The sequence below is a fragment of the Hyperolius riggenbachi genome, chromosome 12 (genome assembly GCF_040937935.1).
Source record: "Hyperolius riggenbachi isolate aHypRig1 chromosome 12, aHypRig1.pri, whole genome shotgun sequence".
NCBI classification, from domain to species: domain Eukaryota; kingdom Metazoa; phylum Chordata; class Amphibia; order Anura; family Hyperoliidae; genus Hyperolius; species Hyperolius riggenbachi.
In genome coordinates, this window is record NC_090657.1 from 107,560,294 (window position 1) to 107,580,839 (window position 20,546).

The 20,546-nt window shown below is 43.7% G+C and overlaps 1 protein-coding gene across 1 annotated transcript in view; it reads right to left on the reverse strand.

Annotated features, from left to right (window-relative positions):
• The window catches only part of NPEPPS (aminopeptidase puromycin sensitive), a 159,425-nt gene that overhangs the window by 99,361 nt on the left and 39,518 nt on the right, over positions 1 to 20,546 (reverse strand). Inside the window, exon 2 of the mRNA XM_068263069.1 lies at positions 9,828 to 9,912. Coding sequence (XP_068119170.1) covers positions 9,828 to 9,912 — 85 coding nt within the window. The remainder of the gene's footprint in view (positions 1 to 9,827; positions 9,913 to 20,546) is intronic.

Here is a 20,546-nt window from a genome sequence, read left to right on the forward strand (position 1 = left end):
AGGGTGGGGGAGCATCTCAAATCCATAAAATCAGGGAAGGATTGCCCCCGACTTATCGAACATGTCAGAGAGGCCCATGAAGGTAGGGCGGGATGCCTGAGGTTTGCTGGCCTTTTGCACGTAGCCCCGTCCCGGAGAGGAGGTGATCGGGATCAAGAACTGACCAGACGGGAGTCGAGGGTTATTCTACACACAGAGGCATTGGGACCACTAGGTCTAAATGACAGACTAGAGTTGTCCTGCTTCCTCGATCCATAGCCCCTTGGGGTCCCCCGATTTTGAGGTACATCTTTTTGGCCCTTTAGGGCCCAGAACAATACCTTGACCCCACTGGGCACCTCTCAGTCTTGGGAAATTTATGACGTGTTTTGTTCTCTCTTTTTTGGACCCGCATGGAGGGGCCAAATGGGTGGGGGGCTTCCCATCTGGCCACCAATGGGTGTAATATACACCTTTTGGTCGACAATAGCCGGCCAATGACATGATGTGACAGATGGAGGAAGAGGGGGATGTTGGGAAAAGTTGCCTTATGTACCCAGCACTAGTGCCACCGTGTGGGATTTGTGATGATTAGGCACTAAACGACAGCCATACGCAATACCCTTAGTAGTTCTAGCTGGGAGCGCGCGTTGCTGTTTGTCTCCCCTTCTCTCCTCTCCTCCACTTGGGGCACACCACTTGGAGAGTGTTCTCCAGTGGGTGCCAGTGTCACGCATGCGAAGTGTGTTGCTGACTGGGATGCTACCCACCCATCCTTTCTCTTTTGGAGTCCCCCCTGTGGTGTTCTTCCCTCTCTTATGTACATGACAACCTTACTTACGGGTCTTCCCTGCTGGACTTACCCTTTAGTTTTTCTGGGTGGTGCCTTCCATTTTATTTCTTTCTTACATCTATCCACTCTCCCCAAGCTTTGTATATCTCCAGCTGACTGTTCCTCCAGCTGGGCTAGAGCACTGGCCATTTTATGGTGCAGCCCAGCTAACAAGTATTGTTCTAGCCCCTTGTTTTTATAGAGGCCTTTGATGGCAACCCACTCAGTAATGAGGTGAATACACCTCTTTATTTCTCTTTTGAAAAAGCAGTTTTACCACCAATCTTTTTAGAGGGGTCTATGGGAATGACGTGGGGCATTTTAAATTGGGGGTAAAGATATATATAATAAATATGTCAATAAAGCAAAACTTGGTTTTAAATGATATAGGAGATACAGAATGTACTGTGCTGTAGTAATGCAAATATGGGCATGCTTTCATCTAGGGCGCACTGATTTATGCATAATCAATTTAATGGGCACAATGAAATGAAGTACATGTTTTATGTATCACATTTTATGCTTTTACCCGTTTGGCAATTATGAGCACTATGTTTCAGAGCATTAATGTTTACTCACTCCCAGTTTCTATTGCACATTGCCCCTTTAATGTTTTGCCAGCAGCCGATCTCTGCTTGCTGTTTTTCTTTCAAGCACAAACACTAGCTTCTCGCCGTTACGGCGAGTCTCCGCCCCCTCACCCCTCACCTCCCTGACACACTCTCTCCATACCAATGACGTGCGCCGGGGGCGTGGCTTGCGGGTCCTATCTAGGCAGCTGCCCGGCGCCGTCATTGCTAAGGACACAAGCACGTGAGCAAGCGCCAGCTGGGCGCGAAACGGCTGTAGTGCCGTCTATTCATCCCTGGTCACCCGAATCCCGCACTCCCCTGACACCCTCATCAATGCAGGTTTAATGCATACAATAATGGCATGTTGTGAATGTACTACTGCTTCATTCTTTGGCAAGACGTTACAATAAAGCGCTTAAAGGGACTGATGCCCGGTTTGTCTCCACGTATATTTATAGACTGTTTACAGAATATGGAACCGGTTGCACGTTCCAGAGCCGAAGTTAAAAAAACGCCATTGTATGGGTGTTTTGGAAAGGGGAAGTGATTAATGAATGCAATGCAAGTGCAGAGCCTGCCCTCTGCCCCTACGGACTGGGTCTGAGTGCCGAGTGGTTCCAACTGCTCTATAGTGTACCATATTTGACTAAGGTGTTTAAACCTAAAATGAAATTGACTACATGAATTAAACTTTGCCAAGGCAGTCCTTAAAGGGAACCTGTACTGAGTAAAATTATTTAAAATAAACACGAGGTATCTTCAAATGAACAATAGTTACCTTGCCTTCAGTCCCTCTTAGAAGCGAACCATTTGCTTCTGAAAATGATCCCTTCCAGTACTGACATTTTGTCAGAACTGAAATATATCAGTTGCTGTCAGTTATATGTCAGTTGCTGTCAGTTATAGCTGAATGGACAACTGATGTGCCCGGTAATGTCTAGGTTTCCCTATGGCTCAAGTGGGCGATGTTACAGTTTAACAGTGTGCTGACCAGAAAGCTGTTATGGGGTAATGGCCATTTTCAAAATGGAGGACGGAGAATTCCGTCGATCACAGTGGACAAACAGGATGCAGGAGAGGAGAAAGAGATTGATGAATAGACTACACGGGAGGTAAGTATGACTGGTGTATGTTTATTTTGACTTTTCATTTCAGGTTTTATTTAACAGCTGCGTGTGTATATGATACCCCCATGTCACCTAAATATTCAACATGCCAGATCTTTCACAATGTCAGGCCAACCCCTGGGCGCACTGTTCTAATCAACGCAGCCACTGGAAGCCCCTCCGTTGTATGCCATGCATGGTCCCTCCTTCCACCTCAAAGGCAACAGGAGAGTTTTTAGCCTCAACCCGAGTGGTCGCTCGATCAGGCATGTATACAGGTACCGTAGTCCCCGGTTAGCGAACGAGATAGGGACTGTGGGTTAGTTCTTAACCTGAATCTGTTCTTAAGTCGGAACACTGGGCCATCTCTGTCCCCTGTACCTCCTCTGTGCCTCCAGTGTCCCCCTCTGTGTCACCTCCGTACCTGCTTATACAAGTTTAAAAGCCATTTTTTCTTTGATTTTTCAAAAACTACAAGTCCAATTTTAAAAAAAAATAATGTTTGGCTTGTTCCCATGGAAACACAGAATCCATGGCGTTCGTAAGTCGGGGACAACCTGTATTAGGCTTTAGTCCCATTGGTATGCAAAAGAAAGTCGCTTGTCTATTAGATGGAGAAGAAGCACTGTCATATGTGAAGCCGTGTATTCCCAGCATTAGTTCTTACCAGATTGAATAGAAGGAAGGAGAGTAGACAACTATTGCTGCTGCACCTGATTAAACATTTCTGGGTGAAAAAAAAAACTACCTACCAAGACCGATTTCTTTGGGCTCATCATTGGTTAAGCAGCACAGATTTATGATCCAGTCCTCCATAACATGCAATGCTTATCTACCAAATTATATAACAATAGCAAGAATAATCAGCACAACATTATAAAAAACCCTCTCTATCCACTACACTCCAGTTTCCAAATAAAAGGGGCTTTAACCACCACTGAGTTGATCATTTTGTCTTCTGAGACCATCAGAGGAGATGCAGGGTTATGAACTGGGCACAAGCTGCACAGGAGAGAGATATTGACATGACATTTGCAATTGTGGGAAAGTCTTTAGGCCTCTCTGTAGATAGAACAACTGAAGATACTTCCTCTGCTACCATCTGCAGATACAAGGTGTAAGTCAGTGACAGCTGTGAGACTGCTACAAGCTGGTTAGCTTTCATTACTTTACTTCTGTTGTTGCATTTAGTACATTTTTCTTGCTATAAGACTAAGAGGAAGGAAAATGTAGAGCAACTTACAAATTATAGAGCATTTCTGCATTTTTACATATTATATAGCATGACTCTAGGCTTGTTTGACCACACAGAGTACATATTCAGGTTCCTATGTAGCTACACTGGAAGAGAACCTGCCTGTTCACTTTCACACCCTAAGGTCAAATTATGTGGTTTTCTACTCCCAACTGGGTTTTCTGATACACACACACTCAAAAAAAAAAACTCTTTGAAGACAAGGACATGAAGACATTTCTTTACATACAGTAGCAAGAAAAAGTATGTGAGCCCTTTGCAATTATATGGATTTCTGTACACATCGGTCATAAAATGTTATCTGATCATCTACGTCACAACAATAGACAGTCACAATCTGCTTAACCTCCTTGGCGGCCGCGCAGGAGGTTTTCTCAGGCCCTGCTGGGCCGATTTCCGTAATTTTTTTTTGCTGGACGCAGCTAGCACTTTGCTAGCTGCACCAGCACACCAATCGCCGCCGCCCCGCGCTCGATCCCCGCTATCCACGCGGTAGAGCCCCCCCTAGACCCCTGCGCTGCCTGGCCTATCAGCGCCAGGCAGCGCTAAGGGTTGGATCGGGACTCCCTTAGACGTCACGACGTCCATGACATCATCCCGCTCTTTGAACGGGATTTCCTGGTCGCCTATCACCGGAGGCGATCGGAGGGGCTGGGGGGATGCCGCTGAGCAGCGGCTATCATGTAGCCAGCCCTAGGCTCGCTACATGATTTAACACAAAAAAACGGCAGCGCTGCCCCCTGGCGGTTTTTAATATACCGCCAGGGAGGTTAAACTAATACCACACAACCATTAAAATGTTTTCATGTTTTTATTGAATACACCATGTAAACATTCACAGTGCAGGTGTATAAAGTATATGAACCCCTAGACCCGGTGTGAATGATGCCTCGCACAAAAGAGCTCTCAGAAGACCTACGATTAAGAATTGTTGACTTGCATAAAGCTGGAAAAGGTTATAAAAGTATCTCCAAAAGCCTTGCAGTTCATCCATCCACGGTAAGACAAATTATCTATAAATAGATAAAGTTCAGCACGGCTGCTACTCTCCCTAGGAGTGGCCGTCCTGTAAAGAAGACTGCAAGAGCACAGCGCAGAATGTTTAATGAGGTGAAGAAGAATCCTAGAGTGTCAGCTAAAGACTCTGGCATATGCTAAACTCCATGTTAGTGAATCTACAATATGTAAAACACTAAGAATGGAGTTCATGGGAGGATACCACAGAGGAAGCCACTGCTGTCCCAAAAAAAAAAAAAACATAGCTGCTCGTTTAAGGTTTGCAAAAGAGCATCTGGATGTTCCACAGCAGTACTGGCAAAATATTCCGTGGACAGATGAAATCAAAGTGGAGTTGTTTGGAAGAAAAACAACACTGTGTGGAGAAAAAGAGGCACAGCACACCAACATCAAAACCTCAACCCAACTGTGAAGTATGGTGGTGGGGACATCATGGTTTGGGGCGGCTTTGTTCCTTCAGGGCCTGGACGGATTGCTATCAAAGGAAAAATTCCAAAGTTTATCAATAGATTTTGCAGGAGAAATTAAGGCCATCTGTCCACTAGCTGAAGCTCAGCAGAAGATGGGTGTTGCAACAGGACAACAACCTAAAGCAAAGAAGTAAACAGAATGGCTTAAACAGAAGAAAACACAATGGAGTGGCCCAGACCTCAACCCGATTGAGATGCTGTAGCATGACCTCAAAAAAGCCATTTACATCAGACATCTCAAGAATAGCGCTGAACTGAAACAGTTTTGGTGTGGTCAAGAAAAACATGGAAACCTTTAATAATTTGTGTGGTATTCGTTTAAGCAGACTGCGATTGTCTATTGTTGTAACTTAGATGAAGATCAGGTCGTATTTTATGACCAATTTGTGGGTCATAAAATTCCATAGGGTTCACATACTTTTTCTTGCTACTGTATGTTTCAAAATAAATTGCATGGAAAAATCTATGTCCAAGTACAAAAGCACAATTTAGACACTCATCTATTGGAAACTCCGTGGCATGCTGCAAAAGCTACAAGCCGGGCAAGTTTTTAAACAAGTTTATTTTTTAAAAAGGTAGTAGACTGCCTTTGTTGACCATTTGCTGTAAAATTCCATTGGTTTGGCTATTAGGCTGATACTGTGATTTTAATATTTTTCTGAATGCATGAATTCAGGCGTTTATTTTGCTTGTCCCATGGATTTCTACATTAAGAAGGACCCAAGACCAACATCCCCTAAAGACTCATTTTTGGTTGGCAACTAGGAATTACCTTTCCAAGTATATTCAGCTTCTTCTCTGAACAATACTCCCATCACGACTGTGTCCCACATACGTCGCAGGTCACACAGTAATAGGGGAACTGTAACCAGGAAGTGCACAGGAAAGACGCTGTAACCAGAGAGGACAGCGTCGCATGTATAGCAGATGGATGTATAGCTGCTGCAGCCTACGGAGACTGTGGTGCCGAGGAGAGTGGTGGCTCGGGGTCCTCATGTGCTTCATCCTGAAGGACAGATGACCAGAGCAAGATAGAGGAGGAGAGGACCGTGGCAGCAGGATCAGGTAATACATTCCCTGCGCACTCTGCATCACTTTATTCCATATCTTAAGAATATAAGACGCACCAACTCCCCCCGCCCCCACCCACCCCCACCTGCGTCTTATATGTTGAATACGGCACATGCTCTGTGATAGAAAAGCAGAGGGAAATAATTTAAGAATACACAAGGGAGGGTTGTAGGTGAAATGTGGGGACTGAGCAAAAGCTGCTAATGGACTGCTCTGGTGATCCCCAATGCCCCTCATAAATCACATTGGTATTTGGCTTTAGGTGTGTGAAACAGAAGAGGTAGTACTGCCATAAGTAGCACAAACTTTTTATTCTTCATCACAGGAATGAACCTACCAATTATCTGTTCTGTGTTCAACGTCTTCAGGTAGCCATACAATGTTTGATATGTCCAGCAGATAAGATTCCTCTCAGATCATTATCTGATCAGAGAGAGGATCCATCTGCTCCATTGCCTCCCGACACTGCACAGAGATTTTCAATAAAGCTCAGCATGAAAGATTTGAAAATCTGTGTGCCTGCCAGCGTCTCCACCCCCAGCGGTTCTCACCTCTCCGCTGCAGCACCAGCGTGGTCCCAGTCTCTGCTTCCTCCTGCCTGCTGGGCCTCTTCACCTCCTGTCAATGGGCACCTGTCTAGTGTAATGCAGGGGACAGACACAAGGGGCGCTGTTGTGATCACTAGAGGCCCGAGTGTCTATTCCCTGCATTACGTCACACAGACGCCCAAGAACAGGTAGTGAAGAAGACGCCTGGGAGAAGCAGACTCCGGGACCAGCATACACCAGACTGTGCAGCAGAAGGCAAGAGTACCTTTTTGTCAGTCACCGAATTGACAGCCGCTAACGATATGCTCCCAATCCAGAGTCAGTAGACTAAAATTTTTCGCCCGGACCGATCAGCCCAAACAAGCAATCTCAGCCGGAAATTGCTTAGCGATTAAGCAGGCCAATTGCTGTTCAGATTTGGAGGCTGACCACACGATGTGTAAACGAAGGGTTAATGGATGATGCGCAACACGATCTTCCCAGAGTAAGTAAAAAAACAAGGCTTCATCTTTGGTCTAGGAACCAGGGTTGTGGAGTTGGTACAAAAATCCACCGACTCAGACTCCTCAGTTTAGGATTCCACCGACTCAGACTCCTCTAATTTGCATATTACAATCTTGTTGATTGAAAGTATGTAACATAAAATTCGTCTCTTAACTGCCAACGCTTAGGAATTTTAAAAGACAACTGAAGTGAAGAGGATATGGAGACTGCCATATTTATTCCCTTTAGTCATAGACTAAAACTAGTCCTTGGTAAAAGTACTTGTAATAGGTACAGACCGGAACAAAGAACATCTATCAGGCCCTAGGCAATGTAACTGTGGATAAATGTAAGAGTGATGTGCAAGTACTCTGCAGGGGAATAAGGAGATTCTTCCTCTATTACACATTCTTCCTGCACAATCTGAACCAGGTTTATGAGTGATAGACAACTCCTCTGTGTTCAATGTGCACAACATTCTCAGTGGATTCCCTGCAGCTCTGTAGAGAGTGCATATGTAGAGTATAGTACTTCTGTGTAACAAAGTAAACCTGAGACAGATGAAATTAAAGTTTTATACATACCTGGGGCTTCCTCCAGCCCCCTTCCGGCTAATCAGTCACTCGCTGTCCTCCCCCGCCACCTGGATCTTCTGCTATGAGTCCAGGTACTTGAGCCAGTCTGGCGTAGTGCGCATGCACACACTCCGCCGCCAGGCGCGTACTACACCTGCACAGCACTATTGCGCAGGTGCAGAACGCTCCTGGTTGTGGAAGTGGCATGCAGCCGGACTGCGCTGACTGGCTGAATTACCAGGACTCATAGCAGAAGATCCAGGTGGTGGTGGTGGACAACGAGGGACTGATTAGCCTGAAGGGGGCTGGAAGAAGCCCCAGGTATGTATAAAGCTTTTCTTTTCATCCTTCTCAGGTATCCTTTAATTCGTAGTCACCAAACCAAATTTTAACAACATATCAAATTATTTGATTTCATGAGCAAAGAGAGTGCGTACATTTGCATAAATGAGAATCAACGCAGAATTATTTCCATCTCATTGACCATCTCTATTAGTGACACTGCTACACATCAGGCTTTATACTTACAGCATAGATGTTATTTCGTATACATAAAAGATTTCTGTGTACACATCATATATACAGTCATAATCAGATGTGTATATCTGACTTTAAAAATACAGGGACTGCTTTATTGAAGCAGCACAAGTAACTAATTTTGATTGGTTTATTTCATTTTTGTGGACTAAGCACAGCTATTACTGTATGTATAAATTATTTATGATTACTATTATCTGAGAACTAGAACATTTTATCATATTTTCTATTTTAATTACAGTTTAAATTCATTAGGAGTCGGAGCATTTTTTTCCCGACTCCAGGCACCCAAAATTGCCCCGACTCCGACTCCACAGCCCTGCTAGGAACACTAGCAGAATAAATATAATTGTAGACATAATTTATCAAATACAGTAAGCAAAATTTAAATAAACTGACACAATTATAATGACAACGTTACAAAGTTCTAGTATGAAATAAGTATATTTACCGTCTTATAAACAGCAAAATTTAAAGTGCTCTAAGCTGAATGCGGAATAGGAGCTTCTGGAGGTTCAGATATATCTGAATATAGTGTATTGTGTCACTGCACTGATGGCAGAGCAGCTGACTATTGTGTACTGTCGCTGTACGGATGTCAGACTCAGAGCAACTTAATATTGTTTACGGTGTCACTGCAAATGATGTCAGAGCAACTGAATATTGTGAACTGTGTCACTGCACTATCAGATCAACTGAATGTAGCGTAATGTGGCACTGCATTGATGTCAGAGCAACTGAATATTGTGAACTGTGTCGCTGCACTGATGTCAGAGGAACTGAATATTGTGCACTGTGGCATTGCATTGATGTCACAGAAAATAATTATTGTGTAGTGGCTGGAAAGTGTAGTAGTGGCTGGATAGTGTACTGGTTAAGGGCTCTGCCTTCAACATGGGAGTCCAGGGTTCGAATCCTGGCTAGGGTCAGTACCTACTCAGTAAGGAGATTAAGGCGAGACTCCCTAACACTGCAGGGTGGCCTTTTGAGTGCGTCCCAGTGGCTGCAGCTCTTGAGCGCTTTGAGTCCGACAGGAGAAAAGCGCTATACAACTGTTCGGATTATTATTGTTTACTGTGTCACTGCATTGATGTCAGAGCAACTGAATATTGTGCACTGTGTCACTGTAATGATGTCAGAGCAACTATGCATGCCCAGTATGGCATGCCCCTGCTCCATAACACCACCAGATGTACTAATACAAAACGACACGTCAGGAGACATTTAGCCTATGCGCCAGTCTAAATCAAAAGGTTCTATCCATTTTCACCAAGCCATCCTCTTCCATTGCAAAATGCTGTAATGTCAGTTCCCACATGGGGAAAATACACAACAGAGCTTGACAATTCATGCATGAGCCAAACATTTACTAGGAAACTTACCTTCACCTCCCTCTGGAGCAAAAGAAGCAGTGATGATATCAATATCAGCGCAGTTCATCACAATCTGATTGGTAGGATTTTTCACCTGAGGAGGACAATAGAAATGATCACACTTGGCACTGCAAGGGTTATACAGCATTGAAAACAAAATCTTGCTTGCTTATACTATGAGGAACCAGACTGTTATAAAGTCAATTACAAGTTACAAAGGACATATGGAGTGCCACTGTTCCTCAAAGGCTCATGGTAAGATCTACACCTACAGACCTTAAGCCTCATACACACTAGAGTGCTCTCAGCCAAGGTGGCCAGTAGAAGTAGTAGGCCGGCTTGGGTGAACTTCTACCATGTGTACAGAAGTCCTCCGATGTCTACAGAGGTTAAAGATCCGGCTTACAGATTTTGAAATCTTGCTTGCTTATACTATGAGGAGCCAGGCGGCTCTAAAGTCATTAACAAGTTACAAATGACATACGAGTGCCACTGTTCTTCAGAAGCTCATGGTAGGATCTAGCTCCGTACACACGCTAGAATGCACTCAGCCAAGGTGGCTAGTTGAAGGCCGGCTTGGGTGAAAATCTAGCATGCATACAAGTGTCTTCTGAGGTCTGCAGAGGTCACTTAAAAGGATACTGTAGGGGGGTCAGGGGAAAATGAGTTGAATTTACCCGGGGCTTCTTACGGTCCCCTGCAGACGTCCTGTGCCCGCGCAGCAACTCACCGATGCTCCGGCCCCGCCTCCGGTTCACTTATGGAATTTCAGACTTTGAAGTCTGAAAACCACTGCGCCTGCGTTGCCATGTCCTCGCTCCTGATGATGTCACCAGGAGCGTACTGCGCATACACAGTATGCTCCTGGTGACATCAGCGGGATCGAGGACACGGCAACACAGGCGCAGTGGTTTTCAGACTTCAAAGTCTGAAATTCCAGAAGTGAACCGGAGGCGGGGCCGGAGCATCGGTGAGTGGCTGCACGGGCACAGGATGTCTGCGGGGGAACATTAGAAGCCCCGGGTAAGTTCAACTCATTTCCCCCCAACCCCCCTACAGTATCCCTTTAAAAGATCCAGCATGTTGAATTGTTAAGAGACTGTCATCGCCAAGTCCACTGTACTAGTTTTTACCCACCTGCAGGAAGCCAATCCATCTGCATCTGTACATCAATCCATACACAAGCAAGACCCCTGTACTGTCTAATTTTCCCATTAAGATACTTGAATTTTGATTTCCTGTGACATCTACTGAAGGCTAGGCAGAGAAGGGCAGTGAACTACGTGAGGCTAAAGGAAAAAAATTCCATGTGCCACCTTGTCACTGCCTTTGTTACTGCCCTTTGCCTCCACCCAAGATGTATGTTTTCTAATGTAACGCTGGGAAAAGTAGTCCAACCTCTACTCCTACTTTGGAAGTCACTCCTGATTGATCAACCCTGAAAAATAGCTATGGTACACTGGCAAACATCTGACACATGAAGAGTATTTGCTTCACCTCTTCGTTTTGATACACTGTTTATAGTCCCTTAAACTGATTAATATTAGAATTTACTTAGCTCAAATTTCGGTTGCATTGGGCTTTAAGGTACAAAATGGTTTTGGCTACAGGGAGGTAGCACTCTCCAGCATGCAGAAAAGTATATAAAGCACAGTAATCTCTGCATGGCAGCAGAATAGCTCAGCTTCCGCGAGCAGTAACCATGGGTGAAATGAGAGAGCTCCCCAGGGATGAGGCTGCTTGTAATCAGCACATAATGCAATTTCCCCTGGCAGCCCATTTAGTCTCCACTATAACTGACATCTACTTCCGCACTTCACTGCCAAGCACACCTCAAGAGCAATGGAGTCACTGAACTCTCCTTTACAATGAGCATTCTGCAGCATGCATTTGAGGATAAGTATTTGGAAACCACTAATCACTTCACGAATGTGCTGAATCCATGCCATAAATGTCAGCTAGTAAGCAAACATCAGATAAGAAGTTAATTTTTACAGGTAATCCTTGTAAGCCCAATCTACACGGTACGATTGTGCAGTCGGTCCAAAAATCCACCGACTCCTCAGTTTAGGATTCCACGATTCCGACTCCTCTAATTTGCATATTACAATTTTGTTGATTAAAAGTATGTAACATGAAATTTGTCTCTTAACTGCCAACGCTTAGGAATTTTGCAAGACAACTGAAGTGAGAAGGACATGTAGACTACTATATTTATTCCCTTTAGACTAAAACTAGTCCTTGGTAAGAGTACTTGTAAAAGGTACAAACCGGAACAAAGAACATCTATCAGGCCCTAGGCAATGTAAGTGTGGGTACATGTAAGAATGATGTGCAGGTACTCTGCAGGGGAATGAGGGGATTCTTCCTCTATTACACATTCTTCATGCACAATCTGAACAAGGTTTATGGGTGACAGACAACACCTCTGTGTTCAATGTGCACAGCATTCTCAGTGGATTCCCTGCAGCTCTGTGGGGAGTGCATATGTAGAGTATAGTACTACTGTGTAACAAACTAAACCTGAGACAGATGAAATTAAAGTTTTATACATACCTGGGGCTTCCTCCAGCCGCCTTCAGGATAATCAGTCCCTCGTTGTCCTCCTCCACCACCTGGATCTTCTGCTATGAGTCCAGGTACTTGAGCCAGTCGGGCATAGTGCGCATGCACACACTCCGCCACCAGGAGCATACTACACCTGTGCAGCACTATTGCGCAGGTGCAGAATGTTCCTGGCTGTGGGAGCGGCATGCGGCCGGACAAGGCTGACTGGATGAATTACCAGGACTCATAGCAGAAGATCCGGGTGGTGGAGGACAGCGAGGGACTGATTAGCCTGAAGGGGGCTGGAGGAAGCCCCAGGTATGTATAAAACTTTACTTTTCATCCGTCTCAGGTACCCTTTAATTTGTAGTCACCAAACCAAATTTTAACAACATATCAAATTATTTGATTTCATCAGCAAAGAGAGTGCATACATTTGCATAAATCAGCATCAGTGCAGAATTATTTCCATCTCATTGATCTATAAGTGACACAGCTACACATCAGGCTTTATTCTTACAGCATAGATGTTATTTAGTATATATAAGAGATTCCTGTGTACACATCATATATACAGTCACAATCAGATATGTATATCTGACCTTAAAGGGATACTGTAGGGGGGTCGGGGGAAAATGAGCTGAACTTACCCGGGGCTTCTAATGGTCCCCCGCAGACATCCTGTGTTGGCGCAGCCACTCACCGATGCTCTGGCCCCGCCTCCAGTTCACTTCTGGAATGTCTGACTTTAAAGTCAGAAAACCACTCCGCCTGCGTTGCCGTGTCCTCGCTCCCGCTGATGTCATCAAGAGCGCACAGCGCAGGCCCAGTATGGTCTGTGCCTGCGCAGTACGCTCCTAGTGACATCAGGGGAAGCGAGGACACGGCAACGCAGGCGCAGTGGTTTTCTGACTTTAAAGTCAGAAATTCCAGAAGTGAACTGGAGGCGGGGCCGGAGCATCGGTGAGTGGCTGCGCCAACACAGGATGTCTGCGGGGGACCATTAGAAGCCCCGGGTAAGTTCAGCTCATTTTCCCCCGACCCCCCTACAGTATCCCTTTAAAAATACGGGGACTGCTTTATTGAAGCAGCACAATTTTTGTGGACTAAGCACAGCTATTACTGTATATATACATTATTTTTCATGACTATTATCTGAGAAATAGAACATTTTATCATATTTTCTATTTTAATTACAGTTACAAATTCATTAGGAGTCGGAGCATTTTTTCCCGACTCAGACTCCAGGCACCCAAAATTGCCCGACTCCACGGCTCCAACTCCACAGCCCTGCTTTGTACGATTCGATTACGATTCTATTTACGATTCGATTAAATCAAACATGTCCGATCGGGATTCGATTAGATTCAGTTCGATTTGCAATTGCAAAACAATGGCAAATCGAATTGCATCGAATAGAATCCCGATCGGACATGTCGGATTTAATCGAATCGTAAATAGAATCATAATTGAATCGTACAAAGAATCGGATCGTGTAGATTGGGCTTAAGAGAAACTTTAACAAAGGATTGAACTTCATTCCAATCAGTAGCTGACATTCCATTTTCCATGAGGAATCTATCTTTTTTCGAATAATTTGTCAGGGGAGTCTGTCTGTGTAGCTGACAATGTGGTGACACCCCTCCCACAGTGTGATGTCATGACCATGGTCCTGACAGTTTGTGTCTGTGTACCACATTGCATTGTAGGAAATCTCATGTTTTTCCAACTGCCAAGCAAGCAATATCTCCCTCTGTGCATAAAACTCTCGGTAACGAACATCCCGTACAGATCAACTGGCAGAATTAAAGATGACACCACCAGAGATACATTTCAAAATGTAAATCAGGGAGAGAAAAGACTTTTACAATGGGCAAACTGACAATCTATAAATGAATATTGTAAAAAAAAATCGATTTTATTCATTATGATATTTTCACTAAAGTTCCTCTAAGTTCCCCCACAAATCTTTTGCAATTTCCTTCAATTTTTTGGCCAGGTATTCCTTGTGTTTAATGTAATGGTTTATTTCAATCAGGGCTGTGGAGTCTGTACAAAAATCTTCCGACTCCAACTCAGACTCCTCAGTTTATGGAACCACGACTCCAACTCCAGGTACCCAAAATGGCCCTGACTCCGACTCCTCGACTCCGATTCCTTAGTCTAATACTTAACAGGGCTGAGTATTTTTTACAAAAGTCATCCGACTCAGACTCCTCAGTTTATGAAATCAACGACTGACTCCAACTCCTGAGTGCCCAAAATTGCCCTGACTCCGACTCCTTGACTCCGACTCCACAGCCCTGATTTCATTACCAATATAGTTGATAGTATAACAAGGAAATTTTGTTTTGCTTTAGTTAAATTCATTTTGTAAGGATTTTGACATTTGTGAATACTGGTGGTCATGCACACACTGGCAACAGAGAAGCAGAAAGTAGTTCTGATGAAGAGGGTGTAATCTCAGCACATATTAGATTCCACCTCCCTTGCCCAGAGGCAAGAAACCTATCCACCTGCCCCTTTAGTTTGGTGCAGAATCTATACAGGATCTATGGCATAGCACAAACAACTGCAGCTACCAGTATAGATAGCCCCACTGAATGGCACTCAGTGCTCACTGATCACAGATGTGGGCGGACAAGTACTCAGCCTCTAACCAGGCCAAGCATCACAGATTGCATGGAAGGTACTAGGACAGGTAATTCCTTGATATATGGTAACACACTGGGGAGTCGGGACAGAAATGGACATTTCCACTTGAAGTCAATTTCTACTTTAGAGATGGGGTTTCCGATCACATCTTAATGCATCTCTTACATAGTTACATAGTTTTTTGGGGGGGAAAAAAAAAAAAAAAGGACAGACTATTTTTTGGACTAGAAGACTCACTTTTTCTTCCCAAAAAGTGGAGGGGGAAAAAAAAAAAAAAAAAAAAAGTCTTATAGTCCAAATGCAGGGAGTTCTTGACTTGTGAATGCCTGCCAATACGAACCTCCAACCGGCTGCAATGTCGGGGGCTCCCTGTACTGTGTCCATGCAGAGGGGCACACAAAGAGGCATAGAGGACAACACAGGAGGTTACGCCCCAGCTTTCACCACTACTTTTAAAACTGACTGAATTATAAAATTGGTTTTCAAAGTAAATCATGTAGAAGGAGGAGACTGCAGTGTCCCCCCCAGGCTCTTTTAGCCGGGTGCTCCACCTGGCTAGTTTTGGTGAGCACACGGCTGTCATCGGCTCACCTCCTACTATGCTGTGAGCAGAGTTGCGCACAGAAGCACCAGCCATGCATTCTCTCATCTTGCCCCACCCGGCTACTTTTTCATGCCACCCGGCTGGAAATAATTTCTGGGGAGAACACTGGACTGAACAGAAATGTTTAGGTGAACTATAAAACAAAGCATTCCCAGCATCTCTTTATGGTCTCTGTTCACCCCCTCAGTCAAGCAACAGCAAGCCTAGAAAACACACATGTACAGCTATGTCAGGAATGTATTTTTTTTCAATGTACCAGCAACTTCATATATCTGCAGGAAACCATCAGGAAAGCAAAGGACAACTGTATTAGCACCATAGCAAAACAAGAATAGCAAGTGATATATTCAAATATGCAGGATTTGCATTAGTGCATTAAAAAGTTTTTTCTAATGTAGAGCCCAAGTCCAGGCAGAACAAGACTTCTAATATGTAATGACCATCTGCTGTTCAAAAAAAATATTATCCCCAGCAGGCCAGGACTCCTTCTCCCCTGCACACTCCATCCCCTCTACAGCAAAGGAATCGCTTTGCCCCTCTATCTACACCATACTCCAGGGGCCATCAGGCGATTTATGAAGAGGACAGCGATGAGGAGGAACATCAGCGGCAACAGCCGTCTAAGAAGAGCCGCGAGCGGAGCCCATTGAAGCCGGGACCCACAGTAACGCAGCTGGCCGAGTCAGAGAACCAGGAAGCCGGTAAGCTACTAGCGGGAACGCATGCGTACAAAAATCCGCATCCCAATGCAATCCCTATGGGAACTCACGCGTACACAAATCCGCATCCCGGCTCCCAGACGTACGAAAATCCGCATGCCCCAATGCATCCCCAGGCGTACGGAAATCCGCATACAGATGCCCAGGCGTACGGAAATCCGCATACAGATGCCCAAGCGTACAATCAAGCAGGGAGAAACAGTCAACTCCTACCCAGACCCTCCTTTTACCCAGCTCCTGCAACTGACACATCAGATCCTCTTGAATCATTCCCAATTACTGACCAACCCATCTCCCAGCAATTTCTCAAGGACATTTTACTCTCCTTCAGAGCAGATGCAAAAAGAGACATGCAGGCACTTTTTAATCATGTCACCCAGTTGGAAGAGGTAACTGACAATAGAATCTCCAAGTTAGAACAACGCATAGAGGAAATGACTATAGCTCATAACGAGTTAGTTGACTCACAAAGGAAACTCATAACACAAAACAAATGGATGAAGGAAAAAATATCAGATAACGAGGACAGAAATAGGAGGAACAACATAAAGATAAGAGGAGTTCCAGAATCTGTGGGCACTAATGATCTCAAAGACTTTGTGAAAGACATTCTTAAAACAACCTTTCCAGCTTTAACTGAAAGCGAACTCACAATAGATAGCGCCCACCGACTCCCCAAACCTTATCTCCACAAACATCTACCCCGTGATGTGATCACGCGCATCCATTTTTTCCATGCCAAGGAAATGTTACTCTCTGCGACTAGAGGAGGGAAGAAACTTCCCCGACCATACCAAGACCTGGCTCTCTACCAGGACCTTTCCCAGGCAACCCTCCATGCGAGAAGACAATTCGCAGAGATTACCACTACTCTACGACACAGAAAGATTGATTATTCCTGGGGATTCCCACCGAAACTTTTGATCTCAGACAACGGTGTGACGTATGCTGCTAAAAGCCCAAAGGAAGCTTACTGCCTTTTGGAAAAATGGAACATTCCTATCTTTGTACCAAGAGATCCCAGGAGGGATAAACCAATCTATCAGGTTACCTTATCCAAGCAATTAGTCTCTCCAAAACAACCTAATAGGATTGAGACGCAACAAGAGATGGATACTACTCAGCCACCACCAAACCCAACAGAAGAAGACAACTCTGCTGAGGCTACCTCAGTTTCTTAGAAGAATGGGTACTCAGCCACAAAAACTTTTCCCCACAAGAAACCCTTTCCCTAGGGAACGCAGTACCTTTCCCTAATGCTGGGAATACACGGTTCGTTTTTGCCTTCGTTTAAACCTTCGATTCGTTTGGTAAACGAATCGAGTGTTGAAAACGTATGTGAAAATAGTCATAATCTCATTATAGTTTCGATTAATAGACCCCAAAAACGAACGACTAGTGATCGAACATGTTTGATATTATCTCTCTTTATCCATCTAATCGAGCCATTGGTAGGCTTGATGGCTGTTCAGATCGATTATATATTCGTTTATGCTAGTCCGTCCCTGTAAAAAGGGATTTTCGTTTCGTTTCTTTGCAGCCTTCGATCATTGGAAAAACGAAACCATCAGAATCGAAAAAAAAAACGAAACCGTGGGTGGTGATATTAACTATATGACCGATTATTTCGGGATCGAAAAGGACAAAAGGCACAATCGAAACGAAGGTTTAAACGAAGGCAAAAACGAACCGTGTATTCCCAGCATTAGGTATACGGTTTTTGGATCAAGGCCACATTGTGGTCATTGTCTACTAACTTCTTTGATCCAATTCTGAACTTTCGTTGTGTGACAAAGTCATTATGAATGACTTTGCTGTCACTAAAGTTACTGTTATTGTTATCCTTTTTTTTCTGTTGACCTCACTCTTTATATTCACAGGTCTAAGTGTGGACTTTAGTTTTTTGTCAGATGACTTTAAGATGTCAGACTGGAATTTTCTTTCCTTCCCAGGAAACTTTCTAAAAAGGAAATTTCTACACACAACTTCTGGAACAGTAAGTGATTATGTTACCCACAGGTTTATCATGTCTTTTATAAAGCTAAAATTATTTACTCATGTCACATGATCTCAATCTACTCTCCCTGAATGTAAGAGGCCTAAATTCCCACAGAAAGAGATATCTGCTACAAAAATTAATTAAGGAAGAACATATTGACATATTATGTATTCAAGAAACCCATCTAAATAAAGAAGGAGCACAAAAATTGAAATTACACCAATTTACCCAAATTTATCATTCCAATCTTATTAAAAATAAAAAATGTGGAGTCCTCATCGCGGTGAAAGACTCAGTAGGCCTACAAGTCGAAAAGACTTTCACCGCAAATGACGGCAGAATGGTAGTTATAGTCGGCAAAATCAATTCACAAGATGTAACTATACCTAACATATATGCACCTAATACACATCAGGTAAATTACTTGAACAAAAAACTGGCAAAAATCAACCAACTTAAGAAAGGCCACCTGTTTATTTCAGTAGACCTTAACGCAGTAGTAGATATACAATCAGACTGCACATCCAGACGTAAAAGACCCCCCACTTCCATCCAACCCACTCTGACCAAGGCCGAACTTTATGATGTTTGGAGATGTCATCACCCTACAGAGAAAACATACACCTTCTACTCCCCAGTACACAAAACCTTCTCTAGAATTGACTACTGTCTGGTGGATAGGTTCTCTTTACCCCTAATTTTAAACATTAACATTGGCCCAAGAGTTTGGTCAGATCACTCCCCTATATTCATGAAAATTCAGCTTCAAAACACCACCCAATCATACAAGAATTGGAGAATGAATAATTATACACTAAACTCCGAACACTCTTTCCCCCAAATTAAAACAGAACTTCTAGAATACTTTAAATTCAATGACACTCAACAAATATCCAGATCAATTCTTTGGAATGCCCACAAAGCTTTCATAAGAGGAGTTTTTATCAAACACAGCGCCATACAAAAGAAAAAATATAGGGAAAAAAACAGATAAACTACTTAATAAAATCAAATCTTTAGAATCCGAAATTTTTACAAAAAAGAAAACAGATCTAATTCCAATTTTAGAACATACTCGTCATGAATTGGCGGACTGTTTATACACATACTATGACAAATGGCAAATAATGCTTAAAGAAACCTCCTACTATGAAAGGAATAAAGCGGGCAAAGCTATGGCAAGAAAGATTAAAGGCCGTAGAATATTCCAACGCATCATAAAAATAAAACACCCCCAAACTAAGAATCTAGTATATCACCCACAAGATATAGTAGAAGCCCTCGCCTCATACTATGAGACCTTATATAACCTTCAAACAGATCCAAACACTCACGTCCCCTCTCCAATGGAAATTGATAAATACTTGGAAAAAGTCAAACTACCAGCCTTATCTGAATTTGAGGAAGAATACACAGGAGTACCCTTCCACCAGCAGGAAGTACAACTTGCCATTAAAACTTTAAAAAAGGATAAGGCACCAGGGGTCGATGGCTTCACTAATGCATACTACCAAAAATTTAGTGATACTTTAGCCAAACCTCTTACTGAAATGTTCAATGAGGTAGCAACCCTTGGTGCCTTCCCCAAGGAAAACCTTTCAGCCATAATAACTACAATCCCCAAAGCGGGGAAAGACCCTACGGATCCTGGAAATTACAGGCCTATATCGCTCCTCAACACTGACATCAAGATCTATGCTAGAGTCATTGCGAATAGGCTTGCCCCCCTGATTCCACAGTTAATCCACCCTGACCAAGTGGGATTTGTTAAGGGGAGATCGACTAATGATGGTACTAGGAAGGTACTTGCTTTATTGCATGAACTTAGACTCTGTCGGACGCCTACTCTCTTCGTCTCCTTGGACGCTGAGAAGGCGTTCGACAGAGTCAATTGGGTATACATCTCGAAAGTTTTGTCAAAATTTGGTATGTCAGAATTTTTACACAAAGCTATATCTGCATTATATGGTCAACCATCTGCAAGAGTATCTTCCTCAGGCTCCACTTCTTCTTCCTTCAATATCACTAACGGAACTCGCCAAGGTTGCCCCCTTTCACCCTTGATATTCATCTTAACATTAGAACCTTTAGCCCAGAAAATAAGAGATAATCCCTCAATCCACGGTGTACCCCTTAAATCATCAAACACTAAACTAGGCCTATACGCCGACGACATACTTCTCTATTTACAGAAACCCCTTACT